The sequence below is a fragment of the Pleurodeles waltl genome, chromosome 9 (assembly GCF_031143425.1).
Source record: "Pleurodeles waltl isolate 20211129_DDA chromosome 9, aPleWal1.hap1.20221129, whole genome shotgun sequence".
Taxonomy (NCBI): Eukaryota; Metazoa; Chordata; class Amphibia; order Caudata; family Salamandridae; genus Pleurodeles; species Pleurodeles waltl.
The window spans coordinates 804,735,386-804,756,330 of record NC_090448.1 but is presented as its reverse complement, the minus strand read 5'-3'; the positions used below and the strand labels follow the sequence as shown (position 1 = coordinate 804,756,330).

Genomic DNA, 20,945 nt, shown 5'->3' with positions numbered 1-20,945 from the left:
CTGATGAATTGGAGGGGTGTGGGTGGGGGCAAAGAGGTCAACGTTGCAGAGGGACAGTTTCTGACGAACACTGGGATGGGTAGCTGGAGGGGGTCTGGGAGTGGAGGAAGAGGAGGTGGTTGTAGGAGGTGTCACTTTAGGTGTTTTGGGTGCAGGTGCAGGTACTGGAGGCTGTCGTGAGGTGGATGGATGTTGGGTGTGTGGGTAACCGTGTTTGTGTACTTTGTGAGGGGGCGTCACAGACACACTGGGAGAGGACACAGGGGACGTGTAAATGGGAGTGGGGGTGGTGAGTGCAGGTGAGCGGGGTGTGGTGCTGGGTGTTCTGGTGCGAGTCCTAGTGCCTCTAGATGTAGTGCATGCAAGTGAGAGTGTAGACGATACTGGGAGGGAGGAGGGAGACGACGACGAGGGGGACACAGCGGAGGCAGTGGATGTTGCTGTGTCTGCATGTGTGTGATGCTTGTGTGAGTGCCTGTGGGTTGTGTGGTGCTTATGTTTCCCTGAGCAACTTTTGGGTGTTGAGGTGTATGCATGCTTGTCTGATGTGTGCTTGGGACAGGCTGGGGTACAGGGGATTGGGTCTGGGTCTGGGTAGGTCGTTCCACCTCTTCCTGATGTCCTCACGATTTCTTGGATGCTGTCCCACTGCGTTGACCCTGTCGACTATTCTGCGCCATAGCTCCATCTTCCTGGCTATGGATGTGTGGTGCACCTGTGAGCCAAATAGCTGTGGCTCTACCCGTAGGATTTCCTCCACCATGACCCGGAGCTCCTCCTCGGAAAACCGGGGGTGTCTTTGGTGTAACATGGGGTGGTTTGGGTGATGTGTGGGTTGGTGTCAGTGTTGATGTGTGTGGTAATGTGTAGTGGTGTGTGGTGTATTGTGCGTGTAATGTTGTATGGGTGATGGTGTTGTGTGCCTCTGTGTGGTGGGGTTCTCAGTTGCTGTGCTCTCTGTCTCTCTGGCCTTCGGTCGTGACTTGTGGTTGTAGGGGTTTGTGGGTGATGTGGGTGTGTGTTTTATATTGTGTTGGGTGTGTGGAAGTGATGTGTGTATGTGTATCAGGTGTGTGTATTTGGAATTGTCCAATGTGGCGGTGTTTTGGAGATGTGTGTGTATTTTGAGCGTGGCGGTGTATACCGCCAATGGGATACCGCGGTTGAAAGACCGCCGCGTGGATTCGTGGGTCGTGATAGCATGGGCGTGTTTCTGTTGGCGTGACGGTGGAGGATTTGTTTTTGCCAGTTTATCACTGACCTTTGGTGTGGCGGACTTGTGTGGGTGTCTGAATTTCGTCTGATTCCGAGATGTGTGTCATAATAGCTGTGGCGGAATTCCGTGGCCACGGCGGTGTGTTGGCGGTCTTCTGCACAGCGGTAAGCGGCTTTTACCGCCAATGTTGTGATGACCCCCAGAGTGTTGAACCCAATCTGGAGGCAATATGTAAACTGAACTATCCTAAAGGTTCCTGAGTTAAGAGATTGCTTACCTAAACGCAAGTAGTGAAATCGCATCTAAGCTTTCCTGCATTATTTGACAGTTTTAGGAGGTTGAGAGTTACAACCTCTGTGCTAGACTGTTGTAGTGAGGTGGGAACTGCCACTATTGACTTAAAATACTGTTGTCAGGCCTTTAAACATTGGTTTTGCCCCTATAGTGGTAGAACCCTTGTGGCTGATTTGCAGTACTATATGTAGTATTTCATCTTGTTGTACTATTAAGCTACTCTTTTTTAAAAGACAAGCACTGGACTGAACAGTACACTATTGAGTCTGTTGGTTGATCATTTTTGGCAAATAAGCCACTCAAAGCCACTTTGTGTGGGTTTGATTGGTTTAGTAAATATAAAGCAATGCAGTGCAGCGCAGTGCATAATGCTGCCTTGCGTTACTTTGCGTTGGATAGGTTTTACATGGGTGGAGCATGGGCATTCTCATGAATCCACCCATGTATTTTGAAGCAAACTCAGATTTACAAAGACTTGTAAACCTGATTTTGCACCACAATGGTGTGCCTACCCAACAGAGGCGAACATGGAGAAATATCTTTATTTCTCCTTGTTGTTTCCTCTTTTCATATGTGCTGCATTCCACAGACCACATAGAAAGAGCAAAATGCTTGTAGGGATTGTTTTTGTGCAGGAAGGTATCTCTTCCTGCACGAAACCAATCCTGCCGTAACTCAGCCTCCCTTGCAGTATTATGTGCACGGTCGTATCACTGTGCAGTTGACAGTGCAGCAGATGCACCTTTGGTGCACCAGAGGCACATCAAAGACAAGCACACTTGTGACTGTCAGTGCCTCTATCATGCCCAGCACCACAAACACTGTTCCTTCCATCCCTTACACTAAGCAACAGCATTCCTCAAGTCACTCAACCATTCATTTGCTGCTGCCACACCATGCAAAACAGAAGGAGCATTCGCTTACACCCACTGCCCCGTCGCGTGCAACACCACATTCCCAAGTCAAAACCACTCACATCCACAAAGCACACTTTCTGCAACCACCAACAAACACACATCTGAGGACAAACTTTCATGCGTGCTCCTCAACACCTGATCACTTAACAGACATGCCATGGAGACTTGGGATATCCTGAACAACCATGCCCCAGACCTCCTTTTCCTTATGAAAACCTGGTTGACCCCCAAGTTGGCACCCAACATCACCATCCCAACAGAATACATGATCACACGTCAGGACCACCAACACAGACCAAGAGGAGGAATCACAATAATATTCAAAGAATCCTTTAACTGCACTTCACCACAGAAAATGCTACCCCATACGTAGTGCACCTACATTTCAATCTACAATTTGCAGCATCCTACACCCTAAGCGAAAACCTTGTCTTCCGACCACAGGGACCACAAACTACTTATCTTGAGAACATTGCTGACCTCTTTGCCCCTCTTGACATCAACTCCAACAACTATATTTAACTAAGAGATTTCAACTTCAACCTGGAAGGCTGAAATGACACCAACACCCCCACACTCCTTGACTGCCTAGGGAACCACTTCATCTGATTCATGTACTTTGCAAGACACACCCTCAACCCTATCCTCACCACCTTCAACCATATTGGAATCACTGCAACCAATCCTCCTACCTGAATGGACCACCACTACATAAAATTCCGAATCACCTTCCCCTACCAAACAAAACCTGCCACCACAAACCTGTCCAAATGCACCTGGATTAGCATCTTGGAATCCAACTGACTCAACACCCTGCAGTGGAATAATCAAAACTCTATGGATGACCTCAACAGTGACATCAAACATCTCAGCGAGTAGATCACAATATGCACTGACTCCCTGGCACCTCGTAAATACAATACACACAGGAGGACACGAAAGCAGGCCAGCTGAGCAACAAAACAACATTGCAAACATTTCAAACAATTGAAAAGAAAAGGGAGTACAAACCACCATCAAAAAGACACACAAAGCAGCCCTGAGATGCTACCACTAGAAAATCAAAGAAACTAGGGCCCTAGCAGAGTGCATAGACAATAGCTCCAATAGCAGCATAGAAATCTTCTGAATTATCAAAGACTGCACCTCATCAGCTTCCATCACAGACAGCATCAGCCCTTTGCAAGAACTATGTGCCAATTTTTCAGACCTCTTCTGAATCAAAATCAAAGCCTTCTATGACAACTTCGACCCCCAACCAAACTCCTGAATCCTCACCACAAGCCCTCCCATAAACATCCACGGAAAAACCCCTGACTTCTTGGAAATATTCAGTGTAGAAGAAACTGTCAAAATCATTATGACTATCCACTCCCTGTCTCCAACAGACCTCTGACCCCATCAAATCTACTATATGGGTTCCTCCTCTATCAGAGAAGTCCTCACCCACATCCTGAACAACTCCATCACCCCAAATATTTTCCCAGATGCCTGGAAACATGCAAGGGTCAACACAATGCTAAAGACACCTTTGACAGACCCCACAGAACTAGCAAACTATCATCTGATCTCCATTCTACCCTACCCAGCCAAAGTCATTGAGAAAGCCATCAACAAGCAACTCACTCACTACCTCAAAGCACATCAACTCCTAGACTGCATGCAATCAGGTTTCCAGCCTAACCACAGCACCAAGACTGCCCTCATCACAGCCGCAGACAACACCAGGCTGATACTCGACTATGGATATGCAGCAGCCTTCATAGTGCTTCACCTTTGACACGGTCTCTCACTCTGTCCTTGTCAAGAGACTACATGAAACAGGCATCCAAGGACCTGCCCTCAACTGGATCTTCTCCTTCCTTATAGGAAGAGCATAAAAAGTCGACCTGTCACCATGTACATCAAAGGCCAAGAACCTAATGTGCAGAGTACCCCAAGGATCTTCTCTCAGTCCAATGCTTTTCATCACCTACATGACCCCACTGGCAGACCTCATCTGATCAAACAACATAAACATACTCCCCGTCACAGACAAAACCCAAGTGATTCTCTCCCTGCCAGAGAAGACCCCTATAATGAAAATCAACTTTGCCACCTGCATAACCTCAGTAGCCACTTAGATGAAATCCAGCTGCCTCAAACTCAACACAGACAAACTGAAGTGATAATCTTCAGAAGGAAAGCCTTGGCCTGGGATTCCACGTGGTTACCAGTGGACATTGGCTGCACACCTACCAACCATGCCAGAAATCTTAGAATCATCTGAAACAACAAGCTTGACATGACAACCCAATTAAATGCAGTGATCTCCACTTGCTTCCACATTCTGAGGATGCTGCAAAAGATCTCCAAACAGCTACCACTGAAAAACAAGAAGACAGTTACACCGGCCCATATTATCAACAGAATTGACTACCGCAATGCACTTTACACAGGGATTTCTAAGTAGCTCTTCAACAGACGCCCCATCACCCAAATCGCAGCAGCAAGGCTCATCCTCACCTTGTTTTGCCGACCCCCATATCACCCCAAATCTCAGAGAACGTCACTGGCTTCCCATACACAAATGCACCCAGGTCCTACTTCTCAGACACACATACAAAGCACTACACAACATGGGCTCTACCTACCTCAACACCTGCATACACTTACACTTATCTACCAGTCACCTCTGTTCAGTTGTACTCTCACTAGCACACATATGCCACATCCACAAAATGACAGCCGGAGGCAGCGCTTTCTCCTACACTGTCCCTACGGCATGAACTACCTCCCACACCACATTAGGGCATTATCTTCACTTCCTGAGTTCTGCAAGAAGCTGAAGACCTGGCTTTTTGAATAATCACTCCAAGGAGGCAGCTGCCAATTTACCTGCAAAGTGCCTGGATACCCTCATAGGTGATTAAGGTGATATACAAATATACATAACATAACATCATGCAAGTGTTCCTGCATTGGCGCTAGACTGCACAAAGAGCATCAGGGTAAGGACAGTGCAGAAATGCTCCATATCTTTGTAAATATGGAGCATTTGTGCTCTCTATCTCTTTCACGCAGTGCAACAAAGCAAGTTTGCTTGCTGCGCCGCACTTCATGAAAATAATAGTAAATGTTTCCCCATATTTTGTACTCCTTTTTCTGTCATATCGGTCTGAAGAGCAAAAGAGTTTGCTCATGCTTAATTCCCTTATTTCATACCATACAAAGGGTGGTAAAAACTGCTTTGTTAAGCTTTAAATAAGCATATGGAAACTGTGGCGATTTTAAAAGGCAAAAGGCAAGTTGCTGCAGAGAATTGGTTAAGAAGACCAACAGAAAATAGAGGAGACAGTTGAGGGTGCATATTTGGCAAGTTTTCTCAAAGCTGAAAGATCCACATTATAATATGCCTGGCATGTCTGCTAGGCCTTAAAATACTGACATGCATTCTCAGTTTTTCAAAGAACAAACCATAGTTATGTTAGCATACATGCTAACTCACAAGACTACTACTGCACAGAAAACCACAGAAATACATAATAAAAGTCATGCAACACACGTCATTACCCTCTCCTGACAGCAGTAATGTCCGCCAAGGCTTGACAGAATACAAACATTAAAACGAATGAAGCAATCTTGGAGCATTAATATTGGCAGATTTTCCCAGAAGCACTCATGGCGGTGTATCCCCTCTAATCCACCAAATGCCATATTGTACCATAATCTCTTTTGCATCCATGATGTGCTTGAATTGTTATTAAGCAGTGTTTTCCATTTGTAGTGGAGCTGGGGGATATGCAGCACAACTATCAGATACTTAGTTTTTTAAACGAGAGACATGATTTGTGTATGTACAGTTTTTATATAATTGGATACCTATTGTAGGAGGACTGATACTATCATTTACCCAATGTACCTAGGTTGAAATTTGCGAATCCCAACAATTCATGGTTGTTTGAGTGGCACACTTTAGCCACACAGTGAAAAACAGGCTAGTGTTTATATTTAAGTGATACATGTGTAAGTGTTAAGCATACTTTGTTGCAACGACAATGGAGTATGCTTACTCCCAAGCAAATGGTCCACCCACCCTATTTAGTTGTAGGCAGACCATCAGTTTAATCACGGCGGGGACTACTCTATCTCTGCCATGATTAAAGCCTTCTGACAGCCCTTACTCCACAGACAAGTAATTCTGTCCAACTGATGTTACTGCCCATCAACAACAGAGAAACCCTGGTGGTAAGGCATTGAAAACTGCTAAATGCTCCCCTTACCATGGGAGATGACTCCCAGTGACACAAAGGCATTGTCTGTTTTATTTTCAAAAACAAAATCCCATTTCAGGATTTTCTTACTGAAAATAAAAAAAGAAAACTGTTTGGGGCAGGCTCATTCATGTTGATGGAGCCCTCCACCAGACAGTGAAAAGCATTGACAGGAACCACCGTGCTTGGTGGTCAATTATAAATCTGGTGGCTGGTCCCTCCACCAAGGCGACAAAGTAATTTACTCCATCACTCTGACGGATTAATGGGCCATCCACCAGGAAATTAATCTGGCCCATAGTTTGTTCAGTAAGCTTACCCACTACTGTCAGAAGGATGATTAAGCCACAATGAAGATCGACTATGAAGTCTGTTGTGGTAGTGTGCCAGAGATATGGAGTTGTATCTAAAGGCCACATAGACCTTGTGGCACCTGATGTTGGAATTCCCCTCTGGCACATACTTTTCATGCTTGGGTATATGTTGTATTTTATGAATGTGTTCCAAGCCACAAAAGTATCTTTGATCCATGTCAATTTCCTTTGTATTACCAGGAGGCAGTAAAATGAGACTAATTATAACGCTGCACAGCTTTGTGTTGAGGTGTATAACTAAATGTAAGGATAGGGTACCCTCTCGTTCAAGTGTTCTGAATTTATCATGATGAAGCCATTTTTGCCATTCAGCTAAAGTCACAGCCTATATAATGGCAACAAGAATGGGCCATGATTTATGAAATGAGAACCAAGAAGAATAGAGGGTCCTAGTATTTTTCATTCTTCTGTTGTCCTACACCAGTGATACTCAAAGTATTGCCTGGCTGCCACTTTCACCTCCTGACCTGTACAGGCAGCCCCCTGCTGAACAGTAGCACTGGACTGCTGTTTACTCAACTCAGCAGTAATATTAACAATATATGAAATAAACTGGGAATCAAGTAGTTGAAGGTTAATTGATATTAAACAAAGACAGTAATCATTGTGTTGTGCACCACTTAACTTTATGAACACCTTCATTTTTTTAAGATATCTTGCAGAAAATGTGTAAAAATATGATAATGTCTCTTCATAATTCAAAAATTAAAAACCACAGAACAGTTTCACCTTAATAAAGAAGATTATCAGTAGATTGCATTGAGAAGTATTTTTTTTAAAGTGATGGTTTTCAAACATGAATTTAGAAACCTTCATGCCTCTCCCATTCACCCTGACAACAATGCCAACCAATAGTGAACTAAGAGGCAAGTCAGTTGTTATGTGCTCCCTTTGGGTGGGCTGGGTTGCTATTATACATAAATGGCATTAAAGTTTATGAATTCAAACACAGGCAAAGGCTTTTGACAGCACTCATCTGTCATGTATTTCAAAGTCCTCCTATATGTGATATTGAAAAAAAGTGGGGTTAATGTGAAATAAAACAATTGGCTAAGATGACACAATTTGGTCAAGTGGGTAACCCGGGACTGAGCCCAGGTTCTCTGGTTTCACATTGTGCAAATCAGCCACTAGATGTACATGCTTCACTTCCCCTACAATCACCTTCATGCCCACCCACCAAACCGCCACTCTGCTGCCATCAATGCGGCCCTCGGGCACACCACAGATAAAACTTAGTGCCCCTTCAGAACATGTTTGCTAGTGCCCATGTCCTACACCATTCTTTGCCAGTGCATCTGTTTCACTATTCCTTTTCTCAGGTCTGAATGTCATAATTGGAAAAACAAGGACCACTGCAGTTGTCTCAATGTAAGGGTTCAAGACAACTTTAAGTATTGCAAATTTTGATGGTCTGTATAGACTGTTACACTATGTGAGGCACTCAAGAAATAATATGTTCCCTGACTGTATAGTTTTGTTATGCAGAGGTTAGCATATTGGTGGGATAAGCCACAATACAGTTGACCGTTAGATGGATATGGTTGTGAAAATATCCCTCGAATGGAGCTGTAGACTTGTGGTGCAATAGTATCTAAGAAATAGTGAATGATTTGTTTTAGTGACCGGAAAGTGATTGACTGCTTGGTACCCCTTTTTTTCAGCAGCTGTGTAATGAGGGTATCATTGTGTGAAATTCACTAGATAAAGCATTTGTAAAAGTTTCAGAAATCCCAAAAATGTGAATTTCTTTCACATTGGCAGGGGTGGGCCAATGAATCACTGTTTAAATTTTATAAAGATCAATTGATATACCTGCTATTGCAACACATTCTATTTTGTACATTGAAATAAGACTGTAGTATACAGGTGATGTTCTCTGAGACAATGTAGGACTGCGTAGACATGACTGACATGGATTTCCTCGTTAGATGAATATATAATTTCGTTCAAAAATGCAAAGATAAAATTATCTGAATAGTAGATGAATACATAATTGATCAAATGTTGCAAAGCAGTGGGTGTGTAGCAGAGGCAGAATAGCCTAGCCTGATATTAAAATAAGCCAACTTTTTTCTGAATACAGTTTTCCATTTAATTCCTGCACTGACCTTTGCCAAATGGTAAGTTCGCCTGAAACCCAAAAGAATTAAGACATGCTTCTTTTATTTGATCTAACAAGATGGGAATTAAATGAACGGGATACTTGTTGTTGATGGTCACTGTATTGATGGCCCTATGATAAATACAGACAAAACTGTCAACCTTCTTTATAGGCTTAAAGGACAATGGTGAAGATAACAGAAACAGGGAGTGCCCAAAAAACAGTTAAAGTGATGATCAGTGTATTCTGACATATTGAAGAACACAGGAGTCTCTCAAATAATCAATTTACTTCTTAGTATGTAAGTAATCTCTGTCCCTAGATACCAATCTATTCCTATCCCTGAGATACTTTTTTGTAAGGGACAGTGGTTCCTCCACTTTATAGCTCTGTATTTTAAATAAGCTTTACCAGTTTGCCAGCATAGCTCCATGGCTGCAAATTTAGCCCTCATCTTTCTTTTTTTCAGGAACTATACACTCTATACACTGATTCAATGTCATATAGACCAGCCTACTGATAATTGGTTGTACTCTTGACATCCCCTCTGCCCAAAAGGCTGGTGTGCATCATATGGAGAAAATCTGTGTTTGACTTCCCTCATCTGGGGCAATCTATGTAAAGCTGTAGTGGTATTAAGTAAGGTCCAGGTCACGCAACTAAATTGAATTAGTTTAAGTTTAACATGCCTTGATATTTTTTTCACTTGCATTAGAAAAGTTTTCTCATTCCTTGTCTGTGATTGCTTCTGGGTAGTCTGCCATCAATTTATCCTTATCTTCTGTTGCCTAAGGGCCATCGGCCACCAATATCACCAATCTCACCCCTGCGCTTTATTGAGTATCATTGTCTTTGTGTACCTTCTGAGGTGCAAGGAAGCATCATCCATATTTATCTGGCAGTCGACATACCGCAAGAAATTTCTAGCTCCTATTCCCAAACACTCAAGTGCTTTAGCAAATGCAACAATTGTGCCATCTGGGTAAAGGCCATCAATTGTTAAAGCTTTCTCCCATCCACTGTGCTATAAGCATATCCTGTGTTTTATTTCTGAATGGTTGTAATAACCACAGATGTACCTCAATCTCAAAGTGCAACTACTTTATTATCAGTTTGACCACTCTGCCCATGTTATTACCACCTGTCTAACAACATATAGGCATCCGATTCGAGTATCCTTTCACATTATAAGAATTTTCGGAAGTGAGTCATAACGTTATGTACCTGACATCAACTGTTTTTGCCATTTATCCTCCTCATTCAGACATGTAATCAGATATTGCACCAGCTCGCCAAGTCCAAAGATTTCTGGAGTTAATCTATTTCATTTAATAGTTTCTACAGAATCAGTGTCATGGATCTCCATAACATATACAAACAGTGAAGTAGGAATACTACTTTTACAAGTGATATTCTGCCCATCATTAAAAAAAAGGGACCATGTTCCAGAAGTGAATCAAGTGTTGATATCAGCTAGAACAGTTACTCCCAAGTCTCATCTACTTGGTTGAGTGCACTGGAGTGGGACTATCCTACCCCAGTGTGAGAGGTTTCCTATGATGAAGCATGCCACCACAATCAGTTGTGGGTGAGTCAACCTCTCAATTATCTGTTTGATGACCCGGTATGATTGTTCCCTTAATGACTTTTTGCTAATGGGATATTAGTAAAATACACTCAAGTATCTTGTATGAAAGTATTTTGATATTAGGAGGACATACTTAAGCGGGAACCTCTCGACTCTCCCATGCTGATAAGTCAGTGCCTTTCAGTTCTGCCTGTACAGTGTGAGGACACCTTGTCTGTGTCTTCTTGTGGACACCTATGAGTTTACCTTCATCTTGACAACCTCCCAACCAGTAGGAAATGGCCCAACTACACAGCATCTGTGTGGCCTTCAAGCTCACCCAAGCCTAACTACTTCAGTCGCTGCCACTGCAGGGACAAACTGAGACTCAAAATGCTCAGCCGAGAATGCTGCATATCCTTTTTGTGGCCCGTCCTGAAGGCACAGGCAAATAACCCTCATTTGCAGTGCAGCAAAGTCTGAAGCCCTCAGAGGAATATCACACCAAATTCTGAGGCAGTCAGTCACAACTGCACAGTATCTTCAGTCCTCATTTAGTCTCATGACTCTGTAACCACCTTGTATCTCATACCTGGACCACTGCCCCAGTATGGGACACAGGGCCTTATCACCAGCTCCCAGGCTCTGAAACTGCCTGACACAAATGCTATCATTGCCTCCTGCACCAGCACTGCAGCTCAGCTATGTTGCTGAATGGTTCTTCACCACAAAAAGAGGACAACCAAAACAGCATAACAAATATACACCTTTCATGTGCACCGTTCATGCACATCCTGTTCCACACACCAAGCTGGCTGTTGAGAGGCTGCCTTATCAGTCACCTTCTACTGACTGTCCCTAAGGCCATATGCTAATGCTTACCTAGATGCCACCCAAAACAGTCTTTGCCAAGTGCAAGAGTCAATCTACCATGCCACACCCCCTCATCAGTAAGGAAGCAGGCATGAAGCTCTGGAAGGGACAGAGGCGGAGCACTCTATTCTCCCTAATTTATTTAGCAAAAATGGATGTGAGTGCCTAGGAAAATGTTGATGGTGGACCATTAAAGAAAAGACTTGCACCTGTCAGAATCTACTGTTGGTCAAATGAACACCACACTACCTGTTTTCTTACCGGGCCTGAGACACCCACAAAATTTTAAAATAAAAATAAAAATAGAAAATCAGTTGCAGGTGAAAGCAGTGGCAGGCACACAACCGTTACCTCATGACCGTCTGGCTTTAGAGGTGTAAGCAGTGGCAAGCACATAAATGTTCCTTCATGACAGTCTCGCTCCTGCTTACTCGGCAGGCACAGCCCTTCTTGAAGAGCCTGCTCACCCAGTGCTCGTCATTCTGGGCTTGGAGTCCCTATAATGAATAACAGTAGCATAATTTGTAAAGAGGTGCTGAGGAATCCCCCTGCACACCTGGTGAATACCTTCACTCACACGCTGCTGCTAGACACCCTTGTTCACTGACCTAAACCTCCTTAATGAGGGGGTGAACACTGAGAAGAAAGAGAAGGGCATGACCCACCTCTCCACATTGGCAGCTCTGATCAGGATTCATCATAACTAGCTTGTACATTTGGCTGTGAGTGCATTCATCAACCTGTGACTGGCATACCTACCAGGAGTATCAAGGGTAAACCACTAACTTTTACTCAAGAGCCTACCCTTAGCTGTCCATAGCAACTACCCAGACACCGTTACCAGCTGCCAGTGATGCCTAGAAGCATCATACATACCTAGTAAAGATCAAACATGTTTGTTGCTTCAACAGCAGCTCACAGACACAGTGTGATGTGAAGTCCATTATCCCACTGCCAAGAAAACACCAGACTGCCAATAGTCATCTAAACACAGCAAATAGTCTTCAGATCCACTAGAACACCTCACATTCACAGAGGAACAACTACCAATATAGCAACAAGCCATCAAGAAATTATGTGAGTTACAAAAGTTAAAGTTTTTAACAGTTGCAACAGTTACAACTGTTATTTCTCCCCTAAAACTTTGCCACCCTGGGTGTCTCCCAAAACAGACCCTGCCAACGTACTATCACTATCACAAGTGTGACTGAACTGGCCAATGTAAGTCTGCTTGCTGCACTCAGATAGCCATCTCTGCTACCACCTGCCAACATCAATACCATGTTGACCAGTTTCAGAAACATCCTAGGCAGTTCAAAACCTGCTCATACCAATGGTATTCTGGTGCAGTTTTCAATATGTTTTGACTGTGATTCATCTGTCTAGAAGTGTTCCATCAGTGACTTGACAGTTGCTATTCAGCTCTCCAACACATGGCCTGCTGGTGATATGTCCAAGGCATCTCTTCAGTGGCATATTTTAAGGAAAACTCTAGACACTCATCAGCAAGTTTCAAGGTCTATTGGATGCTGTCTTTGGAAGTCAAGCATTGCAATGAACTTCACATGACTCCACCATCACTCTTTCTCCTACTGACAGTTCTGTGTAGTAGGACATTAACCATGAACTCTCACAGCAGTCAGCAACTTTTACTCATCCAAACATTCCAGGAATCGTCCTGCTATGAATATTATTGGACATTAATAGTAATTAACATCTTTGGTATGTCTGCAACCAGAATTTGTACCCTGAAGTACTAGAGAGATTACACTTCCTACCTGATTAGCAATGTTCTGTTGCAGTTGGCATTGTTTATTCAGAGTACACCACAGTTCTGCTTCTTGAATCTGAAACCATGATAGTTGTATAGTGGTGGCTACACAATACCGTCACTGAACCTCTGACCAAACAGCCTAAAACCAGCTAATCACAATAATCCTGCTCTCCAATTGATGTCTTCTATCAGCAACTAACACATTTTGTAGGTAGGATCGGTTGACTTGCTGGCAAGGTGTGTCAGCAAGTTATAAGACCGCGATCAAGGAAAGTAGGGCTTCCAGACTCCATATCTTGCTCTCTCAAACTGCCAACAGCCTTTATGTGATTTTGCACCCTCTTCACAACCGTATCACTATAAAGTGGAAATAGGTGTAACTATTGCTTTGATGTCCGGTAAACTATATGTGTGGCAGGTGTGCTTACCTCCGGGGAGCAGCTTCACCTTGCAAGACCTGGATCCATGGTCCATGGCCCTCTAGTGTTGCTTCAGGTTACCAGTAGTGCTTGTGTAGTTTTGTTCCCTCTCACCACTGTGACACTGTAAAGAGTGATGACGCTTGTGGCCCATGATTTTATTTTGCATTTTCCGACGGACCTTTTTAGGATGCTGAAGAAGAAAATGAGAGGTAAAATTTACTTTGCAATTCAATTTACAGTACAACCGGTTTGGCCACACATTAAGGTCCAGGAGATGGAGGATAAGGTTCAAAAGCTTATTACAAATTCAGAGCCAAACTGATGTAAATGAGTCTCAGAATCATGCTATTTAAGTACAAAATCAATAAAGGTGAAGTAAAGCGTTCAATGAAGTTAATCGGATAAGCATAAGGCATACCAGAATTTCAGTTGAGGCAATACAAAAATAAGAAACAGAACTTGAAGGTCAGTAAATAAATCGCAATCCTCTTGCCTAATCATTGGAAAGACTAAATGAATCTAAAGATCCTAACCTAAACCATAGGGGAAATCCTAATTTAATCTCAACAAATATAGGAAAGTTTTAGCATAGCAGAAACTTCAATAGAATTTCTGATAGAGTGGTGATGAATAGCAAAAAGCCACTAAAAGGAATATAGAGTGGAGAGGTCTGTACCCCTCCAAGTCTCAAAAGAATCTGATCTCCTCTAACTTGGTGAATACCAATTAAGCCCATAGGTACTCGGTGCACAAAGAGAAATCTTTTCTTCTCAGTTCGTTAGGGCTCCTTGTCCTTGCCAAAGTATGCTTTCCATACCCCACTATCTTCAACATACAATATGCCTTTCACTAACTGTAGAGTCATACAGGTGCACGTGCAAAGAAGGAACACTGCAATGGAAGCAAAACTCCATGTCGAAGGTTAAACACAGTATATTAAATGTTCAGGCCTTTGGTTCTGCTAATACAATAAGACATTTAGGGCCTCATTCTGACTTTGGCGGGCGGCGGAGGCCACCCCGCCAAAGTACCGCCGTCAGAATACCGCTGCGTGGTCAAAAGACCGCCGTGGTAATTCTGAGTTTCCCGCTGGGCTGGCGGGCGACCGCCAGAAGGCCGCCCGCCAGCCCAGCGGGAAACCCCCTTCCATGAGGATGCCGGCTCCGAATGGAGCCGGCGGAGTGGAAGGGGTGCGACGGGTGCAGTTGCACCCGTCGCGATTTTCAGTGTCTGCTTGGCAGACACTGAAAATCTTGGTGGGGCCCTGTTAGGGGGCCCCTGCAGTGCCCATGCCAGTGGCATGGGCACTGCAGGGGCCCCGCGACACCCGTTACCGCCATCCAGGTTCTGGCGGTCAAAACCGCCAGAGCCAGGCTGGCGGTAAGGGGGTCGGAATCCCCATGCCGGCGCTGCCTGGAGCTCCGCCATGGAGGATTCCCCAGGGCAGGTTCCGTTTCTGACCGCGGCAGGACCGCCGCTGTCAGAATGCCCATGGATGCACCGCCAGCCTGTTGGCGGTGCATCCGCGGTCGTTGGCCTGGCGGTAGTCTACCGCCAGGGTCAGAATGAACCCCTTAGTACTCATTCGAAATACATGAATATAAGTGCATCTTGCAATTCTAAAAGGAAGCGAGAATCATAAATGAAAGATGAATATGCGCACTCACACCATAATACCATAATCAGAGTACACGTATATAAATGTGACTACATTTCAACATGTTAAAATCAAACATTAGAACACACTTATATATCAAACTAATTTTATACTGTGAATGCTGTTTCAGTAATACGTTTTAGATGCTCCACTTTACATTAGTAATGTTAAGACACACAATATACATTGTCGATTACATTGTCATGTCACTCTTATGATGCATAATGACACAGCCAAACTTATGCGTTACCAAGTGCATATGTCTATCACTGAAGGAAACCTTGTGCCATCCCTTTGGCACGAAGAAGAGAAAAAGGAAGCAGTAGAGGAAGAAGTGTCTCATTGGTCTGTCCTTGAGGATACTGTGTTGGCACAGCCAACGTTAATTTTGCATTTAATGGAGATTTTGTTTCTTGTGGGCTAAGGAAAAAGAACTATAGCATACTGAAAACTGCACTGCAATGGCTGTTGTTTTGCCTAGCATTATTGATACTTGTTTATTCTGCTTTCATTTTCGCAAAGTTTAAAATATTAAAGATCAAGAAATGTGTAGCAAGGTTTTGGTTCTTGCACCAAGCTGTGCAGGCTTCAAACAGTGTGGATGATGAGAGGTGGTTACAGCACCTATTCTGGCCTTGCTTTGGGTGCTAGGTGGTTCTTTATAATAAGGACACTTTGAGCGAGCACTTGCTTTTCCATTCTATTTATTTTAAGCAAGCAGCATGTTTTGATGAGAAATTTGAAGTACCACTTAAAATACTGAAAATGTGGGCTCAAAAATGAACAGTGCCACTGGCTACAAAGCCAGGACTGGCTTAAGATGTCATACATTATATGGGCCCACCTGCTGGCTACGCTGGGTTTCAATCTAGATGCCGCAGGAGGAAAGGGGAATTCTGCTCTGAGGAATGATGCAATGGTCAAGATTTTGGCCTTGACATCAATGGGCTTGACTCCAGCATTTTTGTCTTTAAACCAAAGGGGAATATTGCCTCAAGCGCATTCAGGTGAGTGGCTTAAGGATGCAAGAGTGGATACATGACAGAAAGATTAGCTTCAAACCTTCTTTAGTGGGATGTTGTGGCGTGTCTAGGCTATCCCTTAACTAATTTCTCTGTCTTCACAGACTCTCGGAAAAGACTTGAAGAAAGAAGTAACTGCCTCGAAATCCAAGTACTCTGTCACTGATTTGGGACGCACTCCTCTTATCCGCAGGATATCCATCTGCATGACCTTTGTTTGGTAAGATGGAAAAGAGAACCTTCAAACTTTGATTGATCAAGCAGAACACCACGCTATTGTTTCTCAAAAAACATACTTCAGCAAAAGGTAGAGGCTTTTCCTGTCTCTTGGATTCCTTGAGTGAGTCACAATGTTTGTATGCAGTGAGACTGCACCAAAATACCTGTTGATATGTTCTAACTGAAGGCAATGGGCTAATACTTGTTGTACAGAGATTCACATTGGTGTTCAATCAGTAGTAAAGTGCTCCTAAATCTGAAGGAATTGGAGAACAGAGAATGCAAAATGTTAAAAACTTGTGAAAATATTATGGCTTAAGTGCCCATATACTGTCCAGCATTCATGGTTTAGTGAGGTGCCAGCTTGAGGACTGCGCCTAAAGCTTACTGTCTGGCTAATTAATCATAACTTATCATAGCATATCGCTTTCTTCGATCTGGGCTTTGCCCATTGAAAAAAATGTGGGGAGTCAGGCAAGTAGTGGAGAACATCCAACTGGGAGGGAACCTGCCAGCAACTGTCAATGCAGCGTTCTTCCATTCTCAAATAGAACCTCACAATCACGGAATGCAATACCCTTGTCACCAATACCATTTTAGCTTGTAAACGCACTTTACCTCTTACTAAAGAGAGGTTTTTGTTTTAAGGTTGAGCCTGGGAGGGCATGCTCTAGTGCATGCGCCTCACTTGCAAAACTCTGTTGTACAGTAAAGAGCTTGGAGACTGCCTGTCAGTCACCATTTGTTGGTTTGCGTGGCACTCTTCTTTACAGCCTCGTAATTTGTCAAGGCACGACTAGCATCATTTCTGTCCCAATGTGTGGAGCAGGTACCAAGCTTTGATTAATTCAACTTAATTAGTGCCTGCTCGTGGCTCCCGACGTGATAGAGGTACTATTTTGTTCTTGTTAACTTAGTGCCCTGCAAACAGAAGGCTTGTGACTGGCAAAAACGTGCCTAGCAGGACAAACCAAATTTCAAAGTTTCCACTCATGTTTTCCTTTGATTTTGCTTGTGGGCACTCTTCTTGAAAGCTGAAAATTAATTTGTTCGAAATATTGCAAAGCAACATTGTTTGTTTGTTATTTGTAATCTCTGAAATGATGCTTTAACACATTATTGTGCAGTACACCCCAATCCACTCCACTCCAATCTGCCCAACTACAATCCACCCCAATCCATCCCACTTTACCTCACACCAATCCACCACATCCCAATCCAATACACTCCAACCCACCCCACTCCAATAATCTCAACCCAACCCACCCCAATCTAATCTGCTCCACTCCAATTCGCCCCACTCTAATCAAATACAGGGGGTGATTCTGATTCTGGCGGGCGGCGGAGGCCGCCCGCCAGAATTCCGCCCCCATTATACCGCTCCGCGGTCAGAAGACCGCGGAGGGTATTATGAGTTTTTCCCTGGGCTGGCGGGCGGTCTCCAAAAGACCGCCCGCCAGCCCAGGGAAAAACTCCCTTCCCACGAGGATGCCGGCTTGTAATCGAGCCGGCGGAGTGGGAAGGTGCGACGGGTGCAGTGGCACCCGTCGCGTATTTCAGTGTCTGCAAGGCAGACACTGAAATACTTTGCGGGGCCCTCTTACGGGGGCCCCTGCCGTGCCCATGCCATTGGCATGGGCACGGCAGGGGCCCCCAGGGGCCCCGCGACCCCCCCTACCGCCATCCTGTTCATGGCGGCTTTCCCGCCATGAACAGGATGGCGGTAGGGGGGGTCAGAATCCTCATGGCGGCGGAGCACGCTCCGCCGCCATGAAGGATTCCCCCAAGCAGCGGTAAGTCGGCGGGAGCCCGCCGACTTGCCGCTTCTGACCGCGGCTGAACCGCCGCGGTCAGAATGCTCATGGGAGCACTGCCAGCCTGTTGGCGGTGCTCCCGTGGTCGGTGGCCCTGGCGGCCACCGGCCGCCAGGGTCAGAATGACCCCCACAGTCTTCTCCAAATCCAAAACTATTTCCTCCAATAAAAAAATCTTCCCCACTCCAATACACCCCACTCCACTCCAGAAGAATCTGTCCACTCCAATCTGCCCCAATCCAAAACAATCTGCCCCACTGCAATCTACTGCACTCCAATCCAAAACAATCTGCCCCACTCCAATCTGGCCCACTTTAAGCCAAACAATCTACCCGATCTGCTCCAATCCAGTCCACCTCATTCCAATCTGCCCCACTTTAACCCAGACAATCTGCCCCACTCCAATCTGCACTGCTCCTATCTCCCCCACTTCAATCTTAAATAATCTGTCCCACTTGAATCTGCCCTAATCCAATCTACCTCACTTTAATCCATACCAATCTGCCCCACTCCAATCTGCCTCACGCCAGTCCAAAACAATATACCCCATTCCAATACAATACACTTCACCCCAATCCAATCCAGGCCACTGCATCCCAATTCACCCTACTCCAATCCACCCCACTCCCGTCCAATCCACCCGACCCCACTCCAATCCACCCTAATACAATCTGCCCCACTCCAATCCAAAACAATCTGCCCACTCCAATCTGCCCCACCCAATCCAAAACAATCTACCCCACTCCAATCCCAAACAATCTGCCCCACTCCAATCTGCCCTGCTCTAATCTGCCCCATTCCAATCCAAAACAATCTGCCCCACTCCAATTTGGCCCACTCCAATCCAAAACAATCTGCCTCACTTCAATCTATTTCAATCTGCCTAATTTAATCCAAAACAACCTGCCCCACTCTAACCTGCACCACTCCAACACTCTAATGTGCACCACTCCAACCTGCCCTACTACAATCCCAAACAACCCACCCCAGTCCAAAACAATCTTCCCCAGTCCAATCAAATCCACCTCACCTCACCCAATCCAACCTAGTCCTTCCCAATTCAACCCATTCCAGTCCACCACAATCCACCACAATCTAATCCACTCCACACCAATCCAGTCCACCCCAATCCAGCCCAGTCCAATCGAACTCACTCAAATCCAATACACCTCATCCCAATCCAATCCAACCAAACCCACCACAATCCACTCCAGTGCAATCCACCCTACTCCAGTATAAAAACACCCCACTCCACTCTAATCCACCCCACTCCAGTCTGCCCCACTTTAATCCGTACCAATCTGCCCCACTCCGATCCAAAACAGCTTGTCCAACTTCAGTCCGCCCAATTCCAATCGCCCCCACTCCAGTTCAAAACAATATGCCTCACTACAGTACACTCCACCACACCCAAATCCAATCAACCCCACTCTGTCCAAATTCACCCCAATCTAATCCACCCCATTCCCATCCAATCCATCTGACCCCACTCCAATCCACCTAATACAATCTGCCCCACTCTAGTATGCTCCATTCGAATCTGCCCCACTCCAATCCAAAACAATCTGCCCCACTCCAGTCTGCCCCACTCCAATCCAAAACAACCTGTCCCACAGCACTGTTCCCCACTTCAATTTTTCCCATTCCAATCCAAAACAATCTGCCCCACTCAAATCTGCCCACTCCAATCCAAAACAATTGCCCCACTCCAATCTGCCCCGCTCCAATCTGCCCCATTCCAATCCAAAACAATCTGCCCCACTCTAGTCCAAAACAATCTGCCCTAGTCCAATCTGGCCCAGTCCAATCCAAACTAATCTGCCCCACTCCAATCCAAAACAATCTGCCACACTCCAATCCGTTTCAATTTGCTGCACTTTAATCCAAAACAACATGCCCCACTCCAATCTGCACCACTCCAACCTGCCACACTACAATCCTAAACAACCCACCCCAGCCCAAAACAATCAGCCCCACTCCAATCACATCCACCTCACTTCCCCAATCCAACCCAGTCCATCACAATTCACTTCATTCCAATCCACCACAATCCACCCCAATCTAATCCACTCCACACCAATCCAGTCCATCCAAATCCAGCCCAGTCAAATCTACCCCACCCAAATACAATACACCTCATCCCAATCCAATCCAACCCACCCCAATCTACTCCAGTGCAATCCACCCTCCTCTAGTCCAATACACCCCACTCCACTCCAATCCACCCCACTCTAGCCCGATACACCTGACTCCACTCCAACACACACTACTCCAATCCAACCCACTCAAGTCTAGTCATCCCACCTCACTCCTATGCAACCCACCCTACTCCAATCCAACCCACATCACTCCTATCAAATCCTATCCACCCCACTCCAATCAGGACCACAGCTACCCAATCCACTTCACTCCAATCCGATCTACCAACTCTAATACAAT

The 20,945-nt window shown here is 44.9% G+C and overlaps 1 protein-coding gene across 1 annotated transcript in view; it reads left to right on the top strand.

Annotated features, from left to right (window-relative positions):
- LOC138260003 (solute carrier family 22 member 6-A-like) overlaps window positions 1–20,945 on the top strand; it is a 692,998-nt gene that overhangs the window by 291,113 nt on the left and 380,940 nt on the right. Inside the window, exon 6 of the mRNA XM_069208050.1 lies at window positions 16,578–16,693. Coding sequence (XP_069064151.1) covers window positions 16,578–16,693 — 116 coding nt within the window. The remainder of the gene's footprint in view (window positions 1–16,577; window positions 16,694–20,945) is intronic.